General features: G+C 36.8%; 1 protein-coding gene across 1 annotated transcript; it reads right to left on the minus strand.

Moving 5' to 3' along the window:
* Positions 1 to 1,217: 1,217 nt before the first annotated feature.
* On the minus strand, positions 1,218 to 27,957 carry LOC140232903 (exocyst complex component 2-like). The gene is made up of 27 exons (XM_072313015.1): positions 27,770 to 27,957; positions 27,008 to 27,178; positions 26,232 to 26,367; positions 25,480 to 25,520; positions 24,937 to 25,006; positions 23,788 to 23,915; positions 22,977 to 23,159; positions 20,072 to 20,217; positions 19,239 to 19,320; positions 18,677 to 18,779; positions 17,942 to 18,054; positions 16,984 to 17,058; positions 16,673 to 16,714; positions 15,917 to 16,044; positions 15,283 to 15,333; positions 14,674 to 14,846; positions 11,363 to 11,484; positions 10,329 to 10,399; positions 9,790 to 9,873; positions 8,600 to 8,659; positions 7,628 to 7,695; positions 6,868 to 6,937; positions 6,164 to 6,280; positions 5,548 to 5,689; positions 4,451 to 4,694; positions 3,713 to 3,772; positions 1,218 to 2,192 (listed from the first exon to the last, which is right to left on the minus strand). The coding sequence occupies exons 1-27, from the start codon at positions 27,903 to 27,905 to the stop codon at positions 2,117 to 2,119; spliced, it is 2,892 nt and encodes a 963-aa protein (XP_072169116.1). The 5' UTR covers positions 27,906 to 27,957; the 3' UTR covers positions 1,218 to 2,116.
* Position 27,958: the final 1 nt, after the last annotated feature.

Here is a 27,958-nt window from a genome sequence, read left to right on the forward strand (position 1 = left end):
TTCAGCATTTGCAAAGTTCCATGCCTTTGAGTGCTCAGTGGACCATGTACAGCTACTTCAGAATGACGATAAACGGACTGCTTGCAGCCTGTGAAAGCATATGTTTGAATGCAAACACATTATTTCTTCAGATTCGAGTTTCTTCACTTTGTCTCCCTCTACAAATTAAATTAATTATCTTTCTTTCACATTATTTCTTCTTCCTTTTTTTTTCCCCTCACTGGATTAGTAGTGAAAGCACACTACAAGATACAGTACCAAAGTGTGACATCATAGCCATTCATTGCCTGGAAGCTGGTTCCAAACAACCTCATATAGCCTGAATATCTGTAAAACATACTTTAAAGGCCTCGTTTACCTTTGGGAACAGTGATTTAAAAAATTTTCAAGATATCACATTTGATGCATATGTGTAGGTCTGTTGTATCACAAAACATCCTACCATATAAAATGTTCGCAATAAAGCCTACAATATAAGAAGATATCAGTATTTTTCTTATTAAACCATACCTGTAAACGGCTTAGTCTGGCAACATTTTTATTAGGGTCTAGGGCAATTACCCCCTGGGCAATTACCCCGCACCCTTCCCCTGGCCCTAATCCTAATCCTGATCCTGAACCTAACCCTAACCCTAACCCTAAACCTAACCCTAACCCTAATCTTTACTCTTACCTTATCACTAACCAGTATTTGGCCAGGGGGTAATTGCCCTCCGGGGGTAATTGCCCGGATACGTTTTTATTATATTGATTTTTCATATTTTGTCTATCTATCAATACTTAAAATTGATTATACGTATTCAAATTTTTACAGTGGTTGTTTCTATCCAAAACTCACATTTTGGAACTATTTAAAGGGGATGGCTAGTAAATGATCAGTGGGAATCAGTGGGAATGCTGAGGGATGATTGTTCCAATCCTTGTGGGATTCATTTAAGAGTATATTATATATCTATTCTTGTGTGAAAATTATTTGCTTCAGAATGGTCTCATATTCAAGTAATGTGCAGTTTAATGCTTCCAGGTAAGCGTCCCTGGTCAGTGACAGGGCATTAATCTGCACATTACTTGAATACGAGACCGTTCTGAAGCAAATAATTTTCACACAAAAGTAGATATATAATGTACTCTTAAATGAATCCCACAAGGATTGGAACAATCATCCCTCAGCATTCCCACTGATTCCCACTGATCGGTTACTAGCCATCCCCTTTAAAGCACTAATGCTGGGTTTTTGTTTCATGTGCCAACGGTAAATCATACCTTTACATTGACATCATCACTTCACTACCTTAGAGACCTGTTCAGTTTGGGCACTGTTTTTAATGTTAATGTCTATTTTAGCTGTAACTAGGGGCTTCAGTACATCTAACAATAGCTGATTGATGCACTGACGATGCACTGACATAGCACTGCACCCGATTCATTGCATAACCTATTGAATCTCCTTTTTTCCCCTAATTTTGGGGCCCCCTTCCTACTGACATAAAAAGAGCAAGATACTGAAATTGAGACACCAAACCTGTTTGAGACTTCCCTGCCAATTGGGTGCTTTAGTTCCCACTGAACATACATGTATCACATATTCAACATTATATATTACTCTTAACAATCACTTTTACCAGAATTTTGATATACACATAAGTACAGAAACCTGCATAGATTACGAAGGTAAGATAAGCTTTCATCAAGAAGTTGGAGAAGTAACATTGATTTCCTTGAAAGTATGACAATAACAAAGAACTGGGCTGAAAAGTGCAGATATGCTGAGCAAGAGATGGCTAGGGGCACATCCAATAATGACAAGTTGCCTTATAGTCTATTTGTTTTTCCCCCTTTGAAATGCACATAAAGATGTTATTACATAATAACTGTCGATATTTTAGAGTTCCCTCTAGATGTCTGACTTTGTTAATCATTCAATAATATGGACTCACCACATTTGGGGGATACAACATTAAATTGCCCTCACAAGAATCATATCACCAGAAAGTCTGGTACATGTCTGACATTGTCCCAGGATTTTTTCTTTACTACTAGCTGCAGGTGATGACAAACTGGACAGATTAATTTTGGTCTCTCCTTGGGACGTTGCAAAGATGAAGACTTGTCCATGTTACTGATCTGTTGTGAAGCAGGTGAGCAGGAAGTGAAGGTCTCGTCGGAAGTTGACCTGGAGCTCCTCAAGGAGTCTGGGTAACCATGGAAACAGGAGGGGGGGGGGGACAATATGAGGCATTACTTCACAAAAACAACATCAACAACCACACAACAAAAACCTCCAGAACAAGAGCTGAGTCAAGCAAATGTTGTCATTGTAACATAATGCATGGAAATATGAAGAGTTTTATCGCAAAACAAGCTATATCCATTCTTGTTATGTTGAGGTATTTGCAATTATTAAAGTTCCAAAAAGAAACAAAATAAGAAAATATAGGACATTTGGTGTCATAAATATAAGAATATTCCTTGTTATATTACAAGTGAGGTATCACTGGAAATGTTTTACTTCGCTTTATCTGATGATGGACTCACTGTATAATATTCTTAACATGGAGTTAGCCCATTCTGTGATGAAACTCTTCATACATTAAGAGCATCTGCAACAAACATGGACAGTTTGGTCTGATTTCTTGATGCTGCAGATAAGGAAAGTCTTATTCAAACCCTGAGGGACTAACTGAAAGTATCTGTATGGCATTGAACCCTATTGTGCTTTAGACATTGACTGGTACACTTACTGACTCTGAATGACAGGGACTATATAATTTCACAAACTACCATAATATCATACTGTCCTTCATGATGGACCACAGCATTGCCTCAAGTACTTAGGTCTTAGGTAGTTAATCACATGGTGGGCAGGGGGTAACCAAATGCTAATTAAGTTAACTAAACGGGAATGTAAAGGGTAAACTATTTATTAACCCGTTGAGGACAGGCTGATTTCGCTACAACACACATTTCCCATAGACACTTGCCAAGTATACTTGGGACTCGTCCTCAATGGTTTAATACAAACAGGAAAACTATTCATGGACAAATAACAGGAAAACCAAACATACTTCACGCAAAGTACCGATGACATATGCTTGATACGTCTAGGGAAACAAATTAACAACTTGCAAATACAAGGTTGGGAACCTGATGAATGGTGGCATAAACACATAAGAAAATCTTTGTGTGATATGTATAGCATTGAATCTTCAGGATTAGCCTGAGGAAATTATCAATGATCTGGAAACGAAAATATACTGTATACGCCATATAATTCTTGCGTATCGGGACCTCCCAAAGATTTTGCGAGTGGTCAAATTTACAATTGTGGAGTTTAGTAATGAATGGAGAAATGTATACATGCACGTCACATTCATCTCGGGAAAAGAGTCAATATTTTCGCTTGTCTTTAAATTCGTGAATAGCACCTGACTTGTGAAATTCACGAAAATAAAAGCGTCGCAAAATATTTGGCGTATACAGTACTGTAACAGCACACCAATCACAAAGGGCAAGAGGTACCATCATAACAAGACCTTGGAGACATGCTACTGTAGAAAAAGTGCAGAAGAGCAGTAACATAAATTGTTAAATATTTTGCTAGCGTACTGTGACCATTACAGCATCTGTATATAATTGCCTGCTATCTACTCTGAGTGTGCTTCCCATATGCATGTAGATCTGAAAAAAAAATAAAGGATTTCTAGAGACTCACTTTTTGTCTGCCTCTGTTCGCAGCTGTGGCACAGTCGACAATGCCTCCATGAAAGATGCACTGCAGAGGGTAAACATTTGATAACCATATCAAATTGTGGCTTCATATATGTGTTCCACTTACCATGATATACACTCGTAGGGCAGAAATCCTACCTTGAGCAAAGTGTTCCTTTACATTGCAAACACAGTGGATACAAACATTTCTTTGATATGTTTTCATATTCACATTTGCAGAGGCTCCAAATTAATCAAATAAAGAAAGCAATTTTGAGAAACAAGTAAAACCATCCAACAGCGCTTACAAACTTGCAGTCAAGTGAAGTACTAGTAGAGTACCTATGCCTTGCATGCCATGTGGGTGGCCACGTCTCCCAGACTACAGACACACATCCACATACACATAAAAACACACACACAAATGATGAAATATTGACAAGACAAATGCTAAATATGTGCAACAATGGACAAATTCATTTCAAACTAAGCGCTATGAATTCCAGCATTTATACACATTTTTTTTTTCTCAATGTTTCTGATGACTTTGTACAAGAGCATAATCATAAATCCTTACCAAGAATACACTTGTTATTAATTTACACAAATCTTTTACAAAATTCTGACAAAGAATCCATTCCTTCCAAAGTCAGCATCCCCAGGAAACTCAAGTTTAGATTTTAATTGGTGATTTCCTGTCCACCAATTATAAACTCAAGTTTGTGTCAGTAATTGACCTCACCTGGTTCCTGCATTCCTGTATGGTGACATTGCCTCCTCCAACATGCCAATATCCAGTCTGGCTTGGATTGCTCCATTGCTGCTGAATGTACCCACCACACAGCTCATGATGCGTGACATCTCGTCCGCTACCGCCTCCAACACTCGCCCCATGACGCGCAGCATGAACGCTGGTGCAATGGCATTGATCTCCGCGTGGATGGCAACCGCATTCATGAGGGCATCCTTCACAAAGGCACGGACACCTTGAGGGAGAGGACACAGTTCACAGTATCATGTGATGTCGTAGATAAATGTGAGATATTGTAATAGATGTTAGAGTCTTGAATTTTTCATCATCTTGAAATGCAAATGTGCACTCTAAGCGCATCTACATTGTAACATGACTTGCAAATAGTGCTTGTTACAAATGATATCTTTCCATTAACTGGTGAGTGGATATCAAAGATTTGATGAGAGAAAGGCAGAAAATAAAGGAACACAGATATTATCCCTCTAGAAATAGGGCATTTGTCAATGAAAGGTCTTTAAGAAAAGGTAACATGTTAGGTTAGACACTAATGAAGAATGAGGCAGAAATGATAACTCTCACTAATGTCAACAGAAAGCCTTATAACACACACACACACACACACAGGCCTTGCACTCTAAAAAGTGATTGGAAAGCCAGACAACAGCCTGCATCAAAAGTGAAATAAAAGACAACATTCTGTGCTCTCATCCTCAATATAACATCACTGTCACGTGGTTCACAGTGCTCTTGCACAAACAGCTTTGAGGGACATGAATTGCAATGTAAAATCAAATACAGAGGACTCCCGTTATAATGAAGTCCTCGGGATCAGCAGTTTTCTTTCATTGTATCGAAATTTCGTTACAACTGAACAAGTAAATACAAAAAAAAAAAAAAATAAAGTGGATAATGTTACGGCCTGAATTTTTACTTCATTATAACCGTGTTCTTTATAACGGAAGTGCACTGTACAAGAATTCAATAATGACAGAAACTTGAAAACTCAAAAATAACTCCACTTCTGACATCTACTCTTGCATGAGAAAAGTGGATAATGTCTGCAAGTGTCACAAGGCAACACTCACCTACAGGTTGTGGACAGTTAGCCCAGTCATAGTTCCCTGCATACACTCCTACTTCCAGTGCTCCCACAAGAGGGTCAATTTTCTGCTCGCAGTACGCCTCAAAGATCTTCTCATCCAACTCGGCATATGCCTCTTGAGATTGCTGCACTCAGACAGAGAGAAAAACAGAAAAGTTAGAAATTCTAGCTCACTTGACAATATGATCAAAGCATTTATTAAACTGAGGATCTATAATTTCCACTGCATAAAAACTGCATGGATACATTACAACTAAAATGATGGGCTCACATCAAGCAAATTCATGCAGTATTAAAATTGATGAACAACATTTCTTTTTTTTAAAGTCTTCAGCTAGACACATTTCAAAGAAAGGGAAAAATGAATTCACTGAAATTATCAAAGTCCAAATCGATGTGAATTTGACAAACAGGAGTTACAAATGCATGATGCACCTTGAACCCTTCTTTTGATAGAGAGTTTATTCCTCAAGACGACACTTGTCATCACTTGGCTTGAGAAAGTCCACAGGAGTGGACGAAAGCTTGCCCACAAAATGCTTAGGGTTGGTAGAAGCCTAACTTCTGATGGAAGATGCCATTTGCAGAGACAGACTTACATTATCAATCTCGTGGGTGCTAGGATAGCCCAGCCTCTTGAATTGCTCCATCAGGTTTGGGATGACATGTTGTGAGACATGGCTGCAGTTACTCAACACTATTACCAGACACTGCTCCTGTAGATGATAGACAAAGGAAAGGATTAAAGTAAACTACATAGTACATACAAATCAATGGTAATCACACAAAAGCTACCACAATGTTATCATAATACATGTTTATAACAGACAATAAAAAGTACTGAAAAAGTAACATTTAGACCTTAAAAAAATTGTTAAAATTTTGACACAACTTGACTATAAATGTATAAATGGGACCATATGAAAATACTCAAAATAGTATTTTGAGAGTAAAATATGATACAAGGCACTTGTATTATTCTATATTGATAACAATGAATGATTCTTTTATTTCATTTGTGTTGGTGTGAGGCAATACTCAAATTCAACTAAACAAGATAGCTTATAAACCATGACATTTTGCATCTTAGGCATTATATAGACCTGCCCTGAATATAGTCCATTGTATGACAAGTCTAGCAGGAATGGTACTCAGTTGTTGAATTGTTTTGTAACTACCATTCCCTCTAAAGGACTTACACAAACATGAGCCTTGTATATTGCTGTAGTGTTAATCTATGTAGGTGAACTATGATTAGCGAATCTAAATGCATCGTTATCATAAATAATTATGATAATCATACCATAGAAGGAATGCTGTCTTCAGGAGACTGGAACAGAGATTCAGGTGTCCTTATGGCTGCCTCTGATAACCTGGGGGGGGGGGGGGGGGAGGGGGGACAGGGGACATAGACACACATGAATATATTGTTTATATTGTTTATAGAAGAGTTGTGTATCTTCTTCCACTAATCTTATTACAGGTAGAGACATGTGTGTATATGGACATGCACTGATTTTTTTCTCCATCCATACACTCATGCATACAGACATAAATACTAATAGAATGATGGATACAATGATATACAGAAAGAGATTGATTAAAACATAAGATACAGTCACGGTACACTAATCATGGTGAGGCTGCACATCAAAAGAGAGAGAGAGAAAAAAATAAACAAGCGTTCATGCCCACATTCATTGTATCTGGTGATCTTTACCACAATGCAAGTCTGTTTAACAGCTTTATCACTATGAATGTAAATGACATGCTATGAGAAAAATGGATGGGAATAGTATTACACTTTGACTGATATATTATCTGGTAATGTATGTTGCAAATGCCTGAAACCTACTAGACACACAATTTGGTATATTTGGGTTTATTCATCTATTTCTTCATCTTTTAATAATCATGCATAAATTTTTGTATGAAAAATTGAAACTTGATTGTCATACTTGATTTTTTTTTAGCAAAATGCCTTATTCATTTCCATTTTAACTGAAGTCCTGTTATACTTTAGTTATTTCTTCAAAGACTATTGAATATCATAGAACACATACCTTAGCTTTTGTGTGTCCATATCATCATTGCCCAGATCTGCCAGCTGCTCCAAGCATGAAGCAAATCCCTGCAGAATGAAAACAATGTAATAGTGTTTCTAGTAAGACTTCAAGCAAAATGGGAAAACAGAACACTCAGATACACATTTCCTGATTCCTACAGAAGAATCCACTTTTTTGATAATGTTTAATTCTACTTATTAAAAGGGATCGTATAATTGTGGTTGTGTCCTGACTTCAGGTTTCTAACATTTTTGGGTGAGATAATGAGAAACATCTAATGAAATATGAATGAGTATGTGATTCCATGAGAAGTTCAATGTTTATTTGATAAAAATTGTTTGTTGAAATGACTGAGATATCCAACACAAAGCAATCCTAATAAAAGATGGGACCCACCTTTTGCTACGATCACTTTGTTTTACTTTCTTTTGGGATGTCACAGCCATTCCAAAACCGATATTCATCAAATAAACTTTGAATACCTCAATAGAATGGTATGGTCTGTACTATTTCATGAGTGGTTTCTTGGTATCTCTCAAAAAGTTAAAAGCTCAATCCTCACCTACACCAATAGGCCTACTATGTCTTCCCTTTAAATAAAATTGTTGTCAAACTATTCAGTTTTGGCTGAAGTAAGGCAAAATCACTTGCATATCCAGTGTGAGCTGAGACATGCAACCCTTGACAGTATCAAATATGTGATTGGTTGTAACTCATTTCTATTATGTCTCAAAATGACTTGAAGTGATTCAAGTCTGTGTTAAATCTAATAATTAAGTGTATCAATTTAGTAAATCATGTAACTTGCATAAGTACATCAAATGAATACATTACCACTCTACAGTTCCTTGTTGTGACTATAGGCAATCACATTCTACAGGAAAATCTAAGTTAAAACTGAGTGGACTTAAACATAAAAATTATAAAGAATATCAAGCAGGTATATTGTTGCAAAAGGACGCATCTTACCATTAACATCTCTGAAGCAAGATCCACTGTCTGTCTCTCTACATGCCTGTTGTCAAATATCTGAACACACCAAAAAAGGACAACCAAAAATGGTAACCAATGTTTTCATATTTCTCAATGACAATGTAAAAGGAGGAAGTAAAATGAGCATGTGTCAGAACAGGATACAGTCAGCTGCTTGCTTGCATAGGTCATGTTCTCTGATATGATAATGAACACCGCAAAAAGGCAGCATTTCCAGAAAGACATTTTTTTTTTTAAAGACTATAAATGGTTGTTTTCCTCTCACAATGCCAATTATAGACTATTACACTGTAAAATATCAACGGGCAATTGTTTTGCTTTCAAGAGATCAAACTGCTGGTATTTCAGCTCAGAATTTTCACCAGACAATAATCGAGAATTGATTATTCAAGCTTATATATGCATGCATGAAAAGTGAGAACTTTTATTCAAACTGTAGAGCTTCGTGTTTAATATGTACCTGCCTTAAAGTCATCCACTAATTGCTACATTGTCTGACACTGTATTGCACTATCCTGCAAACAAGGCGCATGACTTTAAAGGACAAGTTCACCTTCATAAACATAAGGATTGAGAGAATGTAGTAATATTATTAGAACACATCATTGACAGTTTGAGGAAAATTGGACAATCCGTTCAAAAGTTATGAATTTTTGAAGTTTTTGTGCAGTAACCGCTGGATGAGAAGACTACTGCAGTATGTGAATAACCTAGATGTCACATGCGTACAACAATATAAGGAAAATATAAAGAGAATTTCACAAAATTTCATCTTTTGAAAAAAGTACACATTCCCCCGACTCGTTACCGACAAATGTTATGGGTAATATTATTCCTCCTGCCTTTAGAAAGAGGCAAGTCAAGTGCTCTTTTATTATGCGAAAAAAGTGAAAATATGTTGAATTTCTTTACATTTTCTTTATACCGTTGTACGCATATGACTCACAAGCTGTAGTAGTCTCCTCATCCAACGGTTCCAACACAAAAATTTTAAAAATTCATAACTTTTGCATCGATTGTCCGATTTTCCTCAAACTTTCACTGATGTGTTCTACTAATATTGTTGCCTTCTCTCAATCGTTATATTTATGAAGGTGAACTTGTCCTTCCATGTTTGTTTATTGTTTTTATGACAATCAGCAGACATTCGTGTATAACAAACTCACCTTTTTCTCACCCTGACTGTTGCAGCTTATCACCTCTTTGAGATGCTGTAAAGTGTCTATGACGAGGCTTTCAAACAGAGTCGGCTACAATAGAAATGCAAATACAAGAAAACAGGTTTCACCACAGCATCAACCACAGCCCTTTTGCTCACGACCACTTGTCTTCATAACTGCAACAGGCAGGCTTTATAACACTTCTTCCCAGCTCCTTTTAGAGTTATGCACATCAAATGTCTCTGACACGGAGATATCGTTCACTCACGCAGGATAAGAACTGACAGGGTATGATTATTGATTCATTTTACCTACACACTACATACACACATACATACATACATACAATGAACATACATGCATACATACACAGACACTAACAAACATACATACATACATACATTGTACATACATATATACATTTAGACACATACAGAAATACAAAATGTGTCATCAAGCCTTTCAAGTCCATTCAACAAAGTCTCAAATGCAAAGAAATCTCCAGAGGACTTCTGATAATTACAAGGGTCATCAGCTGGACTTACTAGTGTTGTGATTCCGCCATGCTCGTCCATTTGTAGAACCCATGTCTCACGCCCATGGAGCGCCTTGATATCTGAGAAATGGAGACAGCAAGCACAGAAATTTCTTCTTCACAAAAGCTCCAAGACTGAGTGATGAATTTCACTGTGGGCTTTACAGCAGGTTTAGGAGCATCTGATAGTTTAAGATAGTCTGTGAGCATTGTGCAAAGTTGTGGTAATCTTCAGTAATAACTTCCCTTTCTTTTATGTTGAAGGGACAATCATGTAACAGATGCTTTCTTTTTTTTTTTTTTTTTGGGGGGGGAATCTCTTTTTCAGTGGCACCCTCTTCCTTACAGCTGGTGTAATTATTCATGGAAAAGAATGTTATGACCATTTTCTAATATGGAAATATTTGATCTGGGAGCAACTCCACAAAGTCTGCACACTACTTTCCTTTATTTTTCTATTTATATTTCATTTAAAGATTGCATGCAATATATTTTGCTCGACAATTTTGCTCAGCCATCATTTCCCTGTAGATATCGAGACTATGGGTGCGTTCGAGCGCTCTCCTAAAGCAAACTGTACCGTACCGTACCCGCGCCAGAGGAGCGCTTGAACGCTCCTAAAGTGTACCGTACCGTATTGTACCGAGCCAAAAGTGGACCACTTCCTGATGTGCTCCAAAAGCATACCAAAGCGTACCAAAAGTTCGCTGTAAAGCATGCGCGTATCATGCGCATACGTCACAATGCAAAGACATCATTCTCTTTGTTCGGGACAGCTGCAAGTAGTTCAAGCGTCAGATGGATGACATTCTTGCTACAAAATGCGTGACCTTTTCTAAAAATAACTCGTGAGGTACGCTTTCTCGACAGAGCACTCAAACGCTTCAAATCTGGCACAGTTCGGTACGGTACGCTTTGGTTCAGTTCGCTTTGGTGCGCTTTAGAGCGCTTGAACGCACCCTATGTAGTGATTTTTTTTATACTCAAAAGAGGTATTTCTTTCAGGAGAATTTCCCCGAGACTTGTCGCTGCTTCATTTCTTACCTTCAGTGGCTTCCTTGAAGAGGGTGATCATGCAGTGGACACGGAGGTCTGCAAGGAGAGATTGGAGAACCTCAAGGGAGGATGAAGGTACTTCTAGATTCATCAGAGAGCTCAGCACAGACCTGAAACAGGCAAACAGACAACACCTGAGTTAGATAAATGAATAACCTGTAACTTAGCAAACATTCATCCAGATGGATGAGAAAGTTCATGTTGGTTGATCAGCATGTGCACACCATTAAATTGGCTGTGATTGGCTGGAATGATTCCCAGGGAGTGGAGAGTGAGCATCATCAGTGCTGGTTGGAAATAATGTATCCAGTGACTGGGGTAATAATAGTCTGTAAAGTGCATTGAGATACTTAACAAGTGTGAAATGCGCTATATCAACTATTATTATCATTACACAGCAAGAATTAAATAAGGCTGTATGGAGTATGGAAGTGATGATGTCGCAGTCTTTTGTTTGACAGCTTGGATTGGAACCAGGTGCAAGCATAGTTAGCAGCAACAGTGTTCACAGATATTTCAGCAAAGTGAGGTTGTTTAGAACCAGTTTCCACGGCAATGAATGGCTGAGATCACACTTTGGTACTTTATAACAATTGGTACATTACAATTAAAGCCATTTGTCACAACAGTTTCTCTGAAATAAAAAGAGTCAAAAACCTTGCTTCAGTGACTACATTCCTAGCATCAAATGACTTGCAGATGAGTTTCATATCTAATCAAAAGGATTTAGAGCATATAATACAATCAAAAACACTGTCATACAGAAGCACTAACATTACAGTAATACATCAGTCATATCCATACACTGAGGAAAATAAATACTGATCTTTTACCTATACTTTTGATCTAGATAACATTAGTGTTCACAAAGCTCCATGAAAATGGGTCATGTATCAATGGGGGTCATATCACATTTGTAAGTCAAATTATGCTGCTAATACACAGTTGAAGTCAACCATCAATCTGTGATAAGCTACTGCAAGATAAGTCCAGTGATCAGATTTTCATCTCTGCAGCTTTTCATACAGTCGGTACATGCTCACATGTTCTTCAGTAGCTTTTAACAGCAAACCATCAACAGCATTTCAACAACAGGTGCATCAGAGTACATTCATACTTAAACACCTGCTAATCAACAAGCAGGCCAGAGGAATGCCAAACAAACAAAACAGTGAATGTTAATTACACCCTGTCTATTGTCAATTGATACAATACTGATTTTTTCCCCCACAGAAATGCACCCCACCCCATCCCTGTCAACTGCTAGTATTGACAGTTAATAAGAAGATTTACTGATTCCACACTTGTAAAGGTCATGCAACTTTTCTGAATCTCAGGGATCCACAATGGGTGATTTCAAGTTTGTAGTGCTAGTGCTATCTACTAAACAACTGTCTTAGCTCCTACACCGAAAGTCAGTTGAACACAGTGATACCAATCGCAATTATCGATCCCAAACTCTAAGTGTTGGCACCAAACAGCCACAAAGTTCGCAGGCATTGTGGAGATGAAAAAGGTGATGGCACTTGGTTCGAGTCATACACCTTTTTACTAAAAAAATGCTTACTGCTTAGCTTTAGACACATAATGAGAAAAACAGATAAAAATGCCACGTATTTCATCCCTTCTCAAAAGTACGATCATAAATTTGCTTCCAGGCTTAGATTTATGTAGCCATGTCTAGAGTGTTCATGAACATAACGTGGGCGACCATTGCATTACCATAGACTTTGCACGAACAACGTTATGGACATGAATGTGGGTTTCGCAAAGCAATGCTACACTAGTATGGAGTTTGAAATGACAAAGATGATAATCCCTTGGAGAAAAAGCACATAAATCGTCGACGCAAAGGACTGAGCTCAGTTCAGCAGATGAAATTCATCACCAGGCCCGAAACCAACTACTGGAAATACGTCATAATTCTGAGGTCAACCTCCCAACACCAACTGAGTTTAAATTCAGTTTTATTGCCAGTGCTAGTGCTGAGATAGCACTAGCACCGAACTTGAAATCACCCAATCAAACATTTAAAGTCTGATGACCTTCTAGTGAAAAGCCACTGGATTTTAAGTCACATGACATGTCTCTATAGCTTTTACATGGTCTGCACATACCTTTCTTTTCAAAAACTAAATGCAACAACACCTGTCAATCACAACAGAAGCCAGTGGAATGCCAAACAAACAAGATGTGAATGTTAGATTTCATCTTGCCTTTTGTGAAGTACTATTATTGATTTTTTTTTTCAATCACAATGCAACTGCCATGAAAAGAAATGTAATACCTCTTTCACTGGTGATCTTGAGAGTTTGTAAGAGAGTCAGTTGATTCCATATTTGTAAAGGTCATGAAACTTTTCTGAATCTACAGAGTTCACTGGAGGTTTCTGTTACAGGATAAGTTACTTTTTCTCTATGGCTTTTAGCATGGTCCATACACACTTCTGCAGCTTTTAACATACAGGTGTAACTAGCCTTTCAAAAACAACAGGTGCAGTAGATTATTTTGATGCTAGCACCTGCCAATCAACAAAGCAGTCAGGTCAATGCCAAGCAAATAAGAAATCAATAACATTCTGCCTATTGTCAAGCTACATGTACAAGATATATTTTTAGCTTCTTTTGTTTTTCATTTGCCAGGCAACAACATATTATGCCAATTTTAATGTTCATCACTGAATAATAACCTGGAAAGGTCATGCAACTTTCAGAATCCAGACCGACCACACTGCAACATTAATTTTTGAAGATGAAGTCTAAAGCTACTCTGAAAAGCTACTGAACATTAAAGTATGGGAAAATTATAGGATATTCATAATCATATATCGCCAAAAGAGATCCTTGTCATTTGATTGGTTGTTTTACATTGATTATTCGACCCATTTCACTATGATGTCATCATCCCTGCAATTGTGACTCCATTTACTGTGCAATTTTGGATCCATACGATTTGATTATTCAAATTTTTTTTAACGATTTAACATTCATTATTTGTATAATAATTTATAGCATGGTTCTCACAATACTCTTCAGCAGCATCTACCAGCTTCAATAATGATGAAGCATCACTAGCATGCAAAAAGAGGTGCATCACAGTAAATTCACACTATGAACATAGGGGCTGCAGGTTAGGGTCTGTTAAGAAAAAATAAATAAAAAATAAGATAAAAAGATTAGAAGAAAAAATCACAACATCTATAATTCCCCAAGGTTCCATCTGCAATAGGGTCTCAAAGAAAATATTGGTCAGAAAAAAATAAAAATAAAAAAGGAACATCGCAAAAAAACAACTGTCACCTGATATTGCGGACACACTGTGGCAGCCATGCCCCGGCTCCCGTGTCGTGCTTGCTGTCTATCCACACTCCAAGACTAGCTCTCTCTTTCTCATCCTTCTTCTCCAGAGACTCGGGCAGGAATGCTGCCCTCACTAGGTCCGCAAAGTAGCTGGTGATCTTGGTCATCATTGTCTAGGAAAACAAACAACAAACATACGAATAAACACATAAAACAAACTTAACACAACAATAAACAGCAACACTGCATAATGCTAAAAAATCAGGGGAAGAAGAATACCAGAATGATCTGTGCTATTATATTCATACATGTAAATACTTCACAAACTGGAAAGACCGGGGGATAAAATACCTTAGCATTGAAAAATTTAAAATTTAATCATGTTTGGTATATACAACAGATATTGACTGCTTTTATTCAAGGCACTGTTGATATCATTGTCCCTCAGGATCCCAACTCCATGCCATGACCCTAAAGCCAATAAAATCAACAGGTGCCCTGAAAGCAGCCCATATCTTTATAATACACATTTCAATAGTTTCCAAACTGATGCAGAATATTTCATGATTACTTTACAAGCATGGCAAAGCATAAAACAACTTTACCTACCTTAAAGATAGTTTCTTTGGATGTATCCACAGTCATGCCTTTTCCACCAGCCTGTTGAATGAATTAAAAAAAAGAGAAAGGAAAATAATGAAACAATTACAGAAAGAATTAATTCACAAACTGTAAATTTTCATCAAACTAACTCTTACTAAAAATATATAAATATAATAATATATTATTTAATTTTTTTAGTGCAATGACCCACCACAGAGAGAAAATACACTTTAATTCCATTGCACTTCTTCTGCACCAGTCCTTTATAAAATATCATGTGAAGATAAAATGGCAATGCTGACAAATTCAAGCTAACTTGGTGTATGATATCAAATCTGGTTTTACGAAAGTCATAGAAAAGAATATTACAGAACTACAAACATGTTTAAAGCTATGCATAGACATACCAACATCTTATTTTTTTTTTTGTATTATGCTGAACAAAAGAATAACAGATCTGTATTATAAATGCTAAAACAACACTTTCATGCCCAAGGAATCATAATGCTTCTTCTGCATCACAACTGAAACTTTTGAGTTCACTTATTTCTAATCTGCAAATAAAACAAAGAAACAGAAATAAACTTTTATTTCTTTGCAAAAATAATTTCCTGCATAAATCAAAGATAAGCAACATCACCTCAGACACCACTGAAGCATTGAAGTAGGACTGCCCCAGTCGCCAGAGTTCAGGGAAGGTCATGAGAAGGTTATCAGCCAGCTCTTCAAGGAACATGACCTGCTGAGGGGCGGAGAATCTGGCCTCCACTGTCATAAGAGGAGAGAGAGACATAGACGGAGAGATAGAGAAAAAGAAGGGGGAGAGAGAGTCAATGAACTGTAAATACTGTTTACCCAAGCTACAGCACATATCTGTAACACCAACCAAGCTATGTGATGAACTATTTAAAATCCTGATTACCCAGAGGAGTGTTTCAGAAAGAATTTAAGTCAATCTTACAAAATTAAGGTAAGCTTCAAATTATGGTACGCTGCTTGTGTGTTCGATGATATTCTAACTTTCTAATGAAAATTAGAGTTGTGGAAACTTTTTCATGCAGTCATTGACATATACAAAATAAAATAAACTTTTACAGCTGCATAGTAATTATGAACTACAAAATATGGAAATGAAAACATGCAAAAAAAGAAAAAAAAAATTAAGGGCCCCACAAAACATTTCTTCAAACAAGTCAAGTTCAACACTTTGGGCACACTACCAAGGATTTCCTTCGTACTGAAACCAGCCACATTGTATAATAACGCATTATCTCATACACCAGTTTCTAGTACGTTAACCATTTACCCATATGGCAGCCCTGACTCAGCAATGGCTCAAAACTCAAATTATGTCAGGCTAACTTTACTTCAATGATTAATTTCACAATAAACTTACTTGTGGAATCAGGTGCTGTAAACTTGATCTGGATGCCTGAGCCTGTGAATGGCAAAGATATGTATAATGAAATATCTAATCTTCTGATAATTAATACTAGTGGAACATTGAAATTCCTTTCTTGCAAGAAAAGAGCTAAATAAATATGGCACCAATTGTGTGGTGATATGTAAAAATACATTCAATATGATACAATTTTAATACTGTCACATGTTTTGATATATTGCAACACTGATATTTTTTTAAATAAATATTACAAATACTAGAAAGAAAGGTAAATGCCGTGAATATGCATGAGCTTGTAACAGTACCTGAGAAGTTCCGACGATGACCTCTGACCTTTGCAGCATGAGATGGGGGCTCAAGAGTTTCACCTCCTTTTTGGTCTATAGGCAGACAATAAAAACAAAGCAACAAACAAACAAACAAAATTAACATCTCAAAAAAGTCTCCTTGGCTATATATACATCTCAGTGGTAATATTGGCCTCATTTGTATCAAAATAGCCCAAAGAAATCATATCAATTTCAGTCAAAATATCCAAATCATTGACACAGCTTTCAATTAGAAAGTTTAAGTGACATTAAAAAAAAAAAAAAATCCTTGTTGTACAGCCAGATAGGGATTGAAAGCTTACAACAAGGATGATTGTGTCAACACATAAAAGATTAGGCATAGGAATTGTAGAAGACTTTCAAAGTGAGAATGGATCACTCTCACTCTGGTACATGTATATATGCAAAAATAATCCTCACATACAAAAAATACTTCAAGTAGAATCCTTCAATGCCATATGTGTATAGAGGAAAAGCAGTCCTTACCATGTATAACAAGAAAGTCACAGGCACAGGAAAAGTTTAACTAAAAAAATTTTACCTAAAAAAAAAAGGTTTTGCTAAAATAAAATTGACAGCTTGTTTTTTAGTACCACAACATCCAATTGTAAGAAAAAGCAGCTCATATTCAATTGCCTTCCAAAGTCATAGTGAAATGAAAAGAAGAGAACTGACATGGAATGGTATAGAAAGAATGGAATGAAAAAAACAAAAAACAAAAAACGAAACAGATGGAACTGTCTGGATTTCAATGAAATGGTACAGAATTGAATGAAATGAAATGGAATGATACGAACATAAAATAAAATGCTATGAAATGAAATAAAATGAAATGGAATAGTATGGAATGGACTGACACAAAATGAAATTATTGTAGTGAAATGAAATATATGAATTAAATGACACGAAATTGAATGAAATGAAAATAGTGTACCTATGAGAATGTGCTCATCCTTGCAGTCACTCAGCAGCTTAAGAATCCACTTCTGCTCATTGACGATGCATTCCCAGGCTGGGTCCCCAGGAGCACCCAGTTCCACCAGGTATCTGAGAGAAACGACATGTAATGATGTGATCAATTTCAAGTTTTGATCTTAAAGTTTCCAATTTGTGTGCATACATTAGGAACATTTAATTGAAAATGTTTCTAATGTACGCACAAAAATTGGAGGAGGTAATTATGCCACCACTACACAAGTTTTTCATTGGTTTGTACACCACAATGGTACTACAATCAATTTCTTTTGCTCTAAGGGTCATTATAAGTGAGCTTCAGATCTGCAATGCAAATACTTAGATGACGCAGCTTCCTGGTGTGGACAATGGAAACAGCTGTCTCCACATGTGTAGAACACCCATTTTTGCCTAAATCAACGTTATCTTAGTGATCACATCGTAGATCTAAAGCTTGTGCTAGTTATTGTGACGCTACTAGAACTTGATGTAAGTGATATAATATTCTTATTGATGTCATGTCAACACCGAGAATTAGGTAAAGACTTGAGCACAGTTCAATAAAGAGACATGCGCGTTGACGACATCATTGCTTGTGCTAATTTGAATATGTGGTTGTGACTAAAATCACCGATTCTTGAAAACAAGGAATTACACTCCAATACACTTGATCCTCATGTGATATGGGAGGCTAAGCAAAGCAAAGGGGACATACCTGATGTATCTCTTTTGGTCCTCCAGGGGTGTAGGGAGTTCCATCAGCTTCTCATGCAACTGGACTTGCAAGTCTCGTATTCTGTTCTCAACCTCATCATAAACTGTTTACATGGAGAGCAAATAATACAATGTATCTTCCAATGAATCAAAATGCTGTGTAATAAAACAGTCCAATTTTTTCATGCAAAATTTTGCAGGTCCTGATGACATTTTGTCACTCAACCAGTCATCTTCCCATATCAACCTTTTGCTATCACAGCATTAACTTGAATTGTCTGGACCACTTTGGGTATGGAGGAAAATAATTACAACATTAACCCCTGATTTAAAATGTTACAATTACACTTAAAGTAACAAATGGCTCATGTACATTGTAGTTTCTGAAGGCAATGTGTTCCTTGGATTAGGAACTACACGTTAAATTCCACACACAAATTATCTAGAGGCTAAGAACCAACTATTGGCTATTGAAAAGCGCAATACTATCTCAAAGGAGTGAAAGAAAATTATCTTGCTCTTTGACATATTAGTGCATTTTATATTGCAGAGATCCAACTAACCTTTCTTGAAAGCTGTCACCTCTGTGCTTGAGAACAGTTGACGAGCTCTCTCGTAGTCATTGATCACCACTTCATAGTCACCCTGCATGAAAGGAAGCCACACGTGACAGTTTGATAGTAAAAGCCAACACTGATCAAGTGCTTGTGAGAAAGGGCATGCTGTTTGTCACTTCCATTAACACTTGAGTTAAAAAGGTGGGCCCACTATCACGTTTTAAGGCACCATTTAATTCATAATCACGTCACTGACTGACCTCATAGTGGTTTTCTCACATCTGCTGTTGCACGAATATAAATGACATACCCTTGCTATGCACAACTGTAGTATCGATTTCATGTTGCTGTGTAATGGCTTGGAATCTAACAATATTGTAAGTGATTAAGATCACATCTTGTGAGTTTTATGAATTTACAATTAGCAGAATGACTTGCAAAGTAAAATGTTGTGGACAGACTATTTATCAATGAACGTAAAATGTCACAAACTGCTTTAAACATACCAAAGAGAAAGATAGAGTGATAAAAATAAATTATTTTATTGGAGAAAGATAAAGAGTGAATAACTGAGAAAGAGAAATAAACTGAGAATGACAGAGGTATTGACTGATCTGAACATTGTGCAGAAAAATATTCATCAGAATCTACATAACAATATGCTTTCATTGTGGATATCATTTCATGCGCAAAATGATAGAATACACATGTATGTATTTTATAATCAAAGTAAGAGAAAACATGTTTGGGTGTATGCATGGCGCTCACAAACCGGTAACCATCAATACAAGCACTTTTTCTAGAAAAACAGGTACAGACAGACCAACAGACAGACATACCTTCTTGATATTCCTCTCAATGGTGATGGGGAGATGGAAGAGGAACTTGAAGCGGTTCAGGACATTCAGGGCATTCCTCGTCGAGTCTGCTCGATCCTTGCGGTGAAGCACGCTCTGGAAAATCTTTTTGGCATTCTCATTGCCCTCTGTTGTTGAGAGGGAGACAGGAATGAGAGAAAGAGGAAAAAGAGAAGAGAGTGAGCACTATAAAAGGAAGAGACAGGCAGGCAACGAAACAGAGCTACTGATTTTGTTTTTCTTGATTTATGAAGTTGTAGCCTATAACTCTGTAAAATGCAATTAGTATACATTTTGTATACACAGCTGTATCTTTATTAATATTCTTTCTCTGTCATCTACCCATCCAACTATCAAGCTGATAAGAATACATTTATATGTTATCTAATTCAGGTGTGCAATAATCATGATAATCTGATGTAACTATCATGCTAATGATATGCTTTTGCAAAACTGTGATATTGATTATCATAGCCATTGCAAAAACATATGGGTCTTTCCATAGGGTTGGGGCACATGGGCAAAATCTCATTACCTGCACATACAAATGCAACTTCTGTAAATGCACACTACCCAAAGTTCAATGTTTTTTGTAATTATGGTATGTGTGTATGTATGTTATAATATGTGGTACAGAAAATGAATCTTCTGTTTTTGTTGTTGTTGTTGTCTTCATTTAATGTTTGGTGTCCTACCCTATTTTGGGGGTACCAAGTGTAACACAAATGTATGTTGGGTTCAAAACACTGATTCACAGAAGTGTCTTGAGATAGATCATATTCAATCATTGCAAATACACTATTATGAGTTGTCTCACTCTCAATAAAAATTTTATTTGGCCATCAGAAAGTTAATTTTAAAAAAATTATGTGTGAAGATTGCTGTACCTATGTGATGATTCACTTAGATCCTTTGAATGTAGCATCACATAGGTATGCTGGCTATCCCATCAGAAATGTTGCATTGTTCAGAGCTGCAAAAGCTATCAATGAAATCAACCCTGGGCCATAAACATAAGTGCCAAAGATGGAAATGATTGGAGGCTTAATGGCTTCATAACGGCAAGAAGTAGCAGCCATTTTGGGCTTTGGTGTCCGCATCACATAGGTACAAGGAAATACCAAAAGTCACTTTTTATACCAAAGTCTTCTTCAAAACTGACCAACTTCATACCCCTCAAGTATTGTGGAGTTGCATAAATTTTTTTTACTACAGTTATGGGACATTTGAAGAACGCTTTATTTGGGACCAGGGCAAGTTTGAAGGTTTGGTGTCCGCATCACATAGGTATTCTAGTCATATATTATTGCTTGCTGGTTGCCAAATTTCACTATCAAATTCAAAACTAGTGCCTATTGACAATGTTTTATGGTAGGATGGATTGATTTAATACAGAATTCTGTGCACAAAAACATTTTTTCTCAGAGTTTGAATACCTATGTGATGCGGACACCGTGTCCTAGATTTTTGCATCACATAGGTAAATCCTGTTCAGGTAAATCCTGTTCATGTTCATTATCAATCACTGTACACAAAATATAAAATAATATTTTATTTCTAGTCCATTCCTAAAGCTTTTCAGTAAAACAGTCAAAGAATAATGTTTCAGCTCAAGAAAACACACACTAACCTCTTTTTCTCCAGAAATATGTACCTATGTGATGAGGACACCAAAATTTGCTGTCCACATCACATAGGTACATTCGTTTGTCAGCCACGGCATGGTTGCTGCAGATATTGCATTGAGTGTTTCTCAACTCTTTGTTTCTAGCAGTTGCTTCAAAAATAATGTCTTTTATGGTCAAAATAACCATATTTAGGCCTCCTTTGACCTCATTTTAGCTCAAAATAGTACCTATGTGATGCAGACACCATTGTGTCATTGGTGACCCCATCATCCTGACAGCCTTGCATTTTAGTTCTATTCATGACTCTTTGCACTTTGTGACTTCTATTCCGAGTCTTCAAGAATCAATTGCTACTGGAACAGTAGGACTTTGTACACTGTGAATTTTCTTCAAGAATATCAAATTATACCTATGTGATGTGGACACCGTGTCCGCATCACATAGGCAACCATCATTTCATATCTGTTACTACAAAAAGGACTAATGAGACAAAGTTCGTCTTTCTCAAAAACTTGCATTATTACATTTTGTTCATTCTGAACCATGCAAAATGTTTGTAGAGCAAATTTATGACATTTTTTTTTTTTCTTAGTCAAGTTTGACCCTTAATGAACATAAAGAGCACTAGTACTACTCCTTTGACAGGTTAACTTCAGTATTTTGTGAAAAATAATGATATTACTTAGGAAAAGTGCATCTAATGAGGATGCTACATTTATGAACTTGTATTGCTGAAATGGTTCGATGTTCTAATCTCTTTTAATTGGAATTCTCATGACAAAATCCCCCAAGAGCTAAACTTTGGTGTCCGCATCACATAGGTATTCATGATTTTTAACATTTGGCCATAAAATTCTAAAATGACCTTTGTTGTCTATATTTTTTGTTGAATTAATTGTTATAATGACTAATAGTTTCAAAGAACTTCATTTAACTTGAATAAAGTGATGATGAAATTTTGACTATTATGTTACATTTCGTGCCCCAACCCCATGGAAAGACCCATATACATGTCATATCCGAGCATCACAAATGAAGAAACAGAAAAAAATTATATATGTGTGTTTGTTGCATTTGCAATTTTGTATGTTGGGATCAGAGTTATCACTTTCATGTGTTGTTCAACACCGCCTCATGAAATTTCGCAAAAATAAAAACCCAGTGAAATATATGCCATATACAGTACTTGTATACATTAGTAACACCTGTCCAACAAGCCTGCACTGATGGGTTAACTTGATATTCCAATGTTTACTTACTGACGAGAAATTCCTCGATCTTTTGAAGGGTGGCGATGGGTTCTTCCGGCTTGTCCCCTTCTCCGTTCACCCCCGTCTCTTCATCATCATTCTCCTTGTCGTCGACCTCCGTCACTTCTTCTCCCCCAGAGAGGGGCACCCTCTCCCCTATGTTCTCATGCCTGCACAAGTCTCCGTGGATAGCTGTGGGAAACACAAGACAAATATTCTTGTATTTACAGGACAATAAACATTCTTGTACATTGTATATATGAAACAGTATAGGAATAAATATTACTAACTTGTGCTTATTTGCATGATATTGCACCGTAGTACTGAAGATCTGGTGTGTCCTGTAGGTACTCACTGTCTGCGGAATAGAATCGCCAAGCCACAAGAAACTAGCCTCTCTATTCGTTTAACATTTTCATTGCTGTTGCCAAAGTGATACTGATTTACATTTCCCCTCAGAAAAGGGGTATCAGAAACTATGCCAAATATGTGACATACATACACATTTGTGAACACAAAAAACCTATGTTCCTCTTCATTTAGGTAAGGTGCATGAGGAATACAAATTACAACGTGTCTCTTCTGAGTCTGCTGCAATTTGAAGAAAACTAACTACTCGTAGTATTACATACACACATTTTTCATAATTTTCCCAGCAAACTAATTGAAACAGGATGTGACATGCATGGCACATGAAGAAACTCTTTTGATGGCTTTTTTCTTTGACTTTTTGAAGTGTCCCTATGAACCTTAATCTTTGCACCTACCATGGTAATTATTTCAATTAACTTGACAAATAAAAATACAACGAAGAACTTACTGGCAAGAATATCTTGACAGTTCATGAAGGTGCCAAGGTTGGATTTGATGAATGTTTGAGGTCCTTCAGTCTTCAGACCAGATGATTGTCTCTTCAAATGTTCCAGGCCTTTCTTTAAGTCTGAAAAACTGAAGAAGGAGATCATGGTTAACATACTGTATGAATGCTCACATAAGCTCCTACATACACATACAATAAATACATGTACAGATAAACATACATGTATGTGTACATATTATGTGTCTTTATAAATAAAAAGAAACCTACTTACCTACTTACTTGGGGTAGATCTTCCTACATAGTACACATTGTATATCTACACAAATACATGCATACATATAAATACTTGCTACATGCATAATATGTGCAATATACCATTGGGTAATCATTGTTGGACACAAACATTTTGTGGCCTAGTGGACAGGGCCCTGTTCTATATGAATGCAGCAGCACTCGTGAAAACGAGTGTTTACAACATACAAACTTTTCCCTTGCAAGACATCAACACAATAGCTTCAAGTTTATCATACTCTGTCATCACCAAAATAACTGGATGTTGTTTGCCCCTCTTATTTGTTTGTTTGTTTTTTTTTAAAACACAACAAAATCAAGGGATTATACTGTGCATGTAAATGAGTTGAGACATTCTAAATCCTTCTCACTATGTGGTCATCAGAGAATTCAAAGCCCAATGCATGTTTTATAATAAAAATTTGACAACCCAGCCCCCCCCCCCCCATAACAAACCCAAAACGTAAATACCAAGTTTCCTTCCAGCTATGACGGTACCTTATTATGACATACACCTGTATATCACATCTGATTTATTTCTGCCTCACTAATGATCATATCACAATAAAACATTAGATGCCATACTGAATGTAATTTTGAATCAATTTCATCATGTTATAGCCTTCTCAATGCAATTTTTAGCTGGTTTCTATTCACACATATGCACCCAAATAAATAGACCAAAAAAAAAAAAAAAAAAAATCACAAGTCTTGAAATGTAAATCTCTGTTAACTGCTGCACTGGGTTTCATTCCACTTCACAAATCAACACTGAAGGCACCTCTTAGCAGCAAATGTATTATGCCTTCTTAGCAAACATGCACAGTAAAATCCTACATATTATCTCAGTACTATTACCTTGTGCTACTGTGACTCTCAATCAGGAATAAGGCTGGCTCAAAGTTCCTGTGAGCTAAGTTGCTGCTTCCTGGTTGACGAAATGAGAAAAGGAACAGAGAATCATCATATGGTGGTACCATTAATGAGCTAAATATTGATGCTTCAATTCCCTCTGCCCATACTAAAATGCCCCCCACCAGTTTTCTTTTGTTTTGTTTTGTTTTTGTTCTTTTTAATTGTGGCATCAAAGATTTTGTCATACAGGTACATATCATATTTAAACAGGTTGTGGTCTCTTCTTGCAGACAAACTTCACTTCTGACATTGACAATTCTTTGACACATAATCACAAAAGACAAATGATGACAGATAAAACATTTGAATGCATTACTTAGTAAGCCAAACATACTATTAGGTCTTTGAAGCTGGATTTCAAAGGTAAAGGTTCTAAACAGTGAAAAGGTTGAATCAAACTTGTAATTATGTTCTGTCCTCATTTTGTCTGCTCAAAAAGGATTCTACAACTGTATTTCACTAGTAAATTACAATAAATAAACATACCTTGGGGAAACATCTGATGAACTTCATCATCTGACATTTGCCTGAGGACAAAATGACATTTACATTGATAGGTGAATGCTACCTCATCTTTTCAGATTTGATGCTTGTACTCATGGGGCACAGAAATGATGTCAGATCACTAAAATCATTTCAAATTACATGCAACTCACAGACGTGTAAAACATGTATAGTGCATTCAACAGGCATACTGTTCAATACAAATTGTTTCAATTCATAGCAGAAGACGGTATGCTTCAGCACTGCAAGAGAGAGTATAGATATGATGGCAAACTGATTGCATGAACACACTCAAATGTGCACTTTTGCAAAAAACAAAAAAACAAAACCCAAAAACTGAAGAATTATGTGTCTGCTCTGAATGTTGGCACTGTGTGATAAAAAGTTAATCTAACAACCTATTCAATGAAAAGGGAATGCTTTCTCTCTCAAAAGTTTTCATCTAGGATTATCAAAATTTACAACAGACACTTCCTTTGCTGGACCTTGAAAAACTATAGCATTGCCACTGAAATGTTTAGCTGCTATAGGCAACTCCCATTGCAACAAAGTTCTCGGGGCCGGGCAGTTCTCTTCTGTTATTTTGAAATTTTGTTACAGGGATAGCCGAACAGTAAAGTAAGATAACATACATGGCAATTTTGGGACTAGAATTATTACTTCATTGTAACAAGAATTTTGCTATACCGTGTTTGTTATAACGGGAATGTACTGTATGACAGTTTGATGCTTACGGGGTATGCTCCATTGGTAGACCCAGGGGGTCCTCTCGGCCGACCTGAAGCGGGGAAGAGGGCCGACTGATGCTGTTCAGTCTCCTCTCAAATAGTGAGGACTCATCCACCCAGATAGCAGATTCCTGGAGGGCATCTTGGGAGATAAGTCAGCCAGAGAAAAATTCAGTTAGTGCTTCACTGGTTTTCCACAGCCACATGTAAACTTTGGTGAAATAAACCATATGTTTTGTGCTCTTATTAATCATTGACAAAACCTCAAGTTATAAAGTATATATCCAAGTTACAAAGTAACTATGACATCATTTACGACAATATTTGCTCTAAATCATAATATTTCTAGACAAGGGGAAAAAAAGGACTTACAACATGGTAGCTAATATTCAGGTGATATGACAAAGATGACATGTACCTGGCATATCAATGTAACTGAGGGACAACAACACCTATTATAACAAAATCAAATGAACTAGTTTTTAATCCTGCCACTACAGTTACTTGTTTCTACTGAATCCATATTTCTTTCCAGATGATAACTTTTGAAACACAGAGAAATGTTTCATTGAATTTTCAAATTATCAGTCAACTCTGAAACAAAACACAACAGAACAGTGTCTTATATACTTGAATATTCTGCCTCAGCATAAAATCTCACGCTAAAAAATATGAAAAAGTCTGAGTCAATGTAACTTGGATACTGCCTAAATCATAGCTTATTATAGTCCAAATAGATTAGGCTGTTGTAGAGTTGACTGCACAAAGTTTTGAAAACTTACTTGGCAAAAATTGTAGCCCTCTGAACTTAATGGTCGACGTGCCCGCTCCGGCCGATTTGGTTGTCACGACAACATCGCCAGGACCCTTGCAGTTGGTTGTCCTACAGATGATCTTGCTGGGAGATATCCACTCAGCGAGAAGGGTGACATTCACACCGCACACCGTCACATCTTATTAGAAGATACAATTTAGAATGTACATAATGTATCTATTCTGTCCCGAGTATATCAGTTTCTATTTTTTCTAGCATTTTATCTGCTGCTCTCCTTTCTCCGTTCTTAATAACTATCATACAAATGTTACTTGGGTCAGATAATTGCTTTGATTTTCAAGACATAAATAATTTCTAAACACACAAATAAATGTCAAATGTACATTTGATGGCAGTTTATTCCTCACAATGTGGGGAACATGGACTGAGAATGATTATTTCTTTCAGGATTGGAGATGGCTACTAAAAAGACCAATGCACGTACGTGTATACAAAGTTGTATGGAACAGATCTTCATATTGATACCTTGTCCTTGGACACAGGAAGCCCTATAGCTATGCAGGTAAAATGGGAATATGGTGCTTGCTTGTGTTTCTGTCACTCAAAATAAAATTGCAATGAATGATATCATATTATGATGCTCATCATCATGATCATAGCTAAATTTTATGTCAACCTGGGTTTCCACTGCTTGGGATGAACAGCATCACAGGATCACATAAAAACTTCCTATAATTGATATCAAGTAGGATCTAGTATGTATACTCACTAAAGAGATCCTTTGCATTCAGGCCGAGGTTCTCTCCCCTGATGGTCAGCTTGGTGCCAGGAGGACCCTCCTTAGGAGAGAGGCCAGTCACCTTGGGTGGCTCCCGGGCTGATCTCCTGATACTGATCGATTGCATCCTGTTGATCCGCAATCACACTGTGGGCTGCGAGTGTGACTGATCAATCTGGA

This window comes from Diadema setosum, chromosome 9 (assembly GCF_964275005.1).
Source record: "Diadema setosum chromosome 9, eeDiaSeto1, whole genome shotgun sequence".
Taxonomy (NCBI): Eukaryota; Metazoa; Echinodermata; class Echinoidea; order Diadematoida; family Diadematidae; genus Diadema; species Diadema setosum.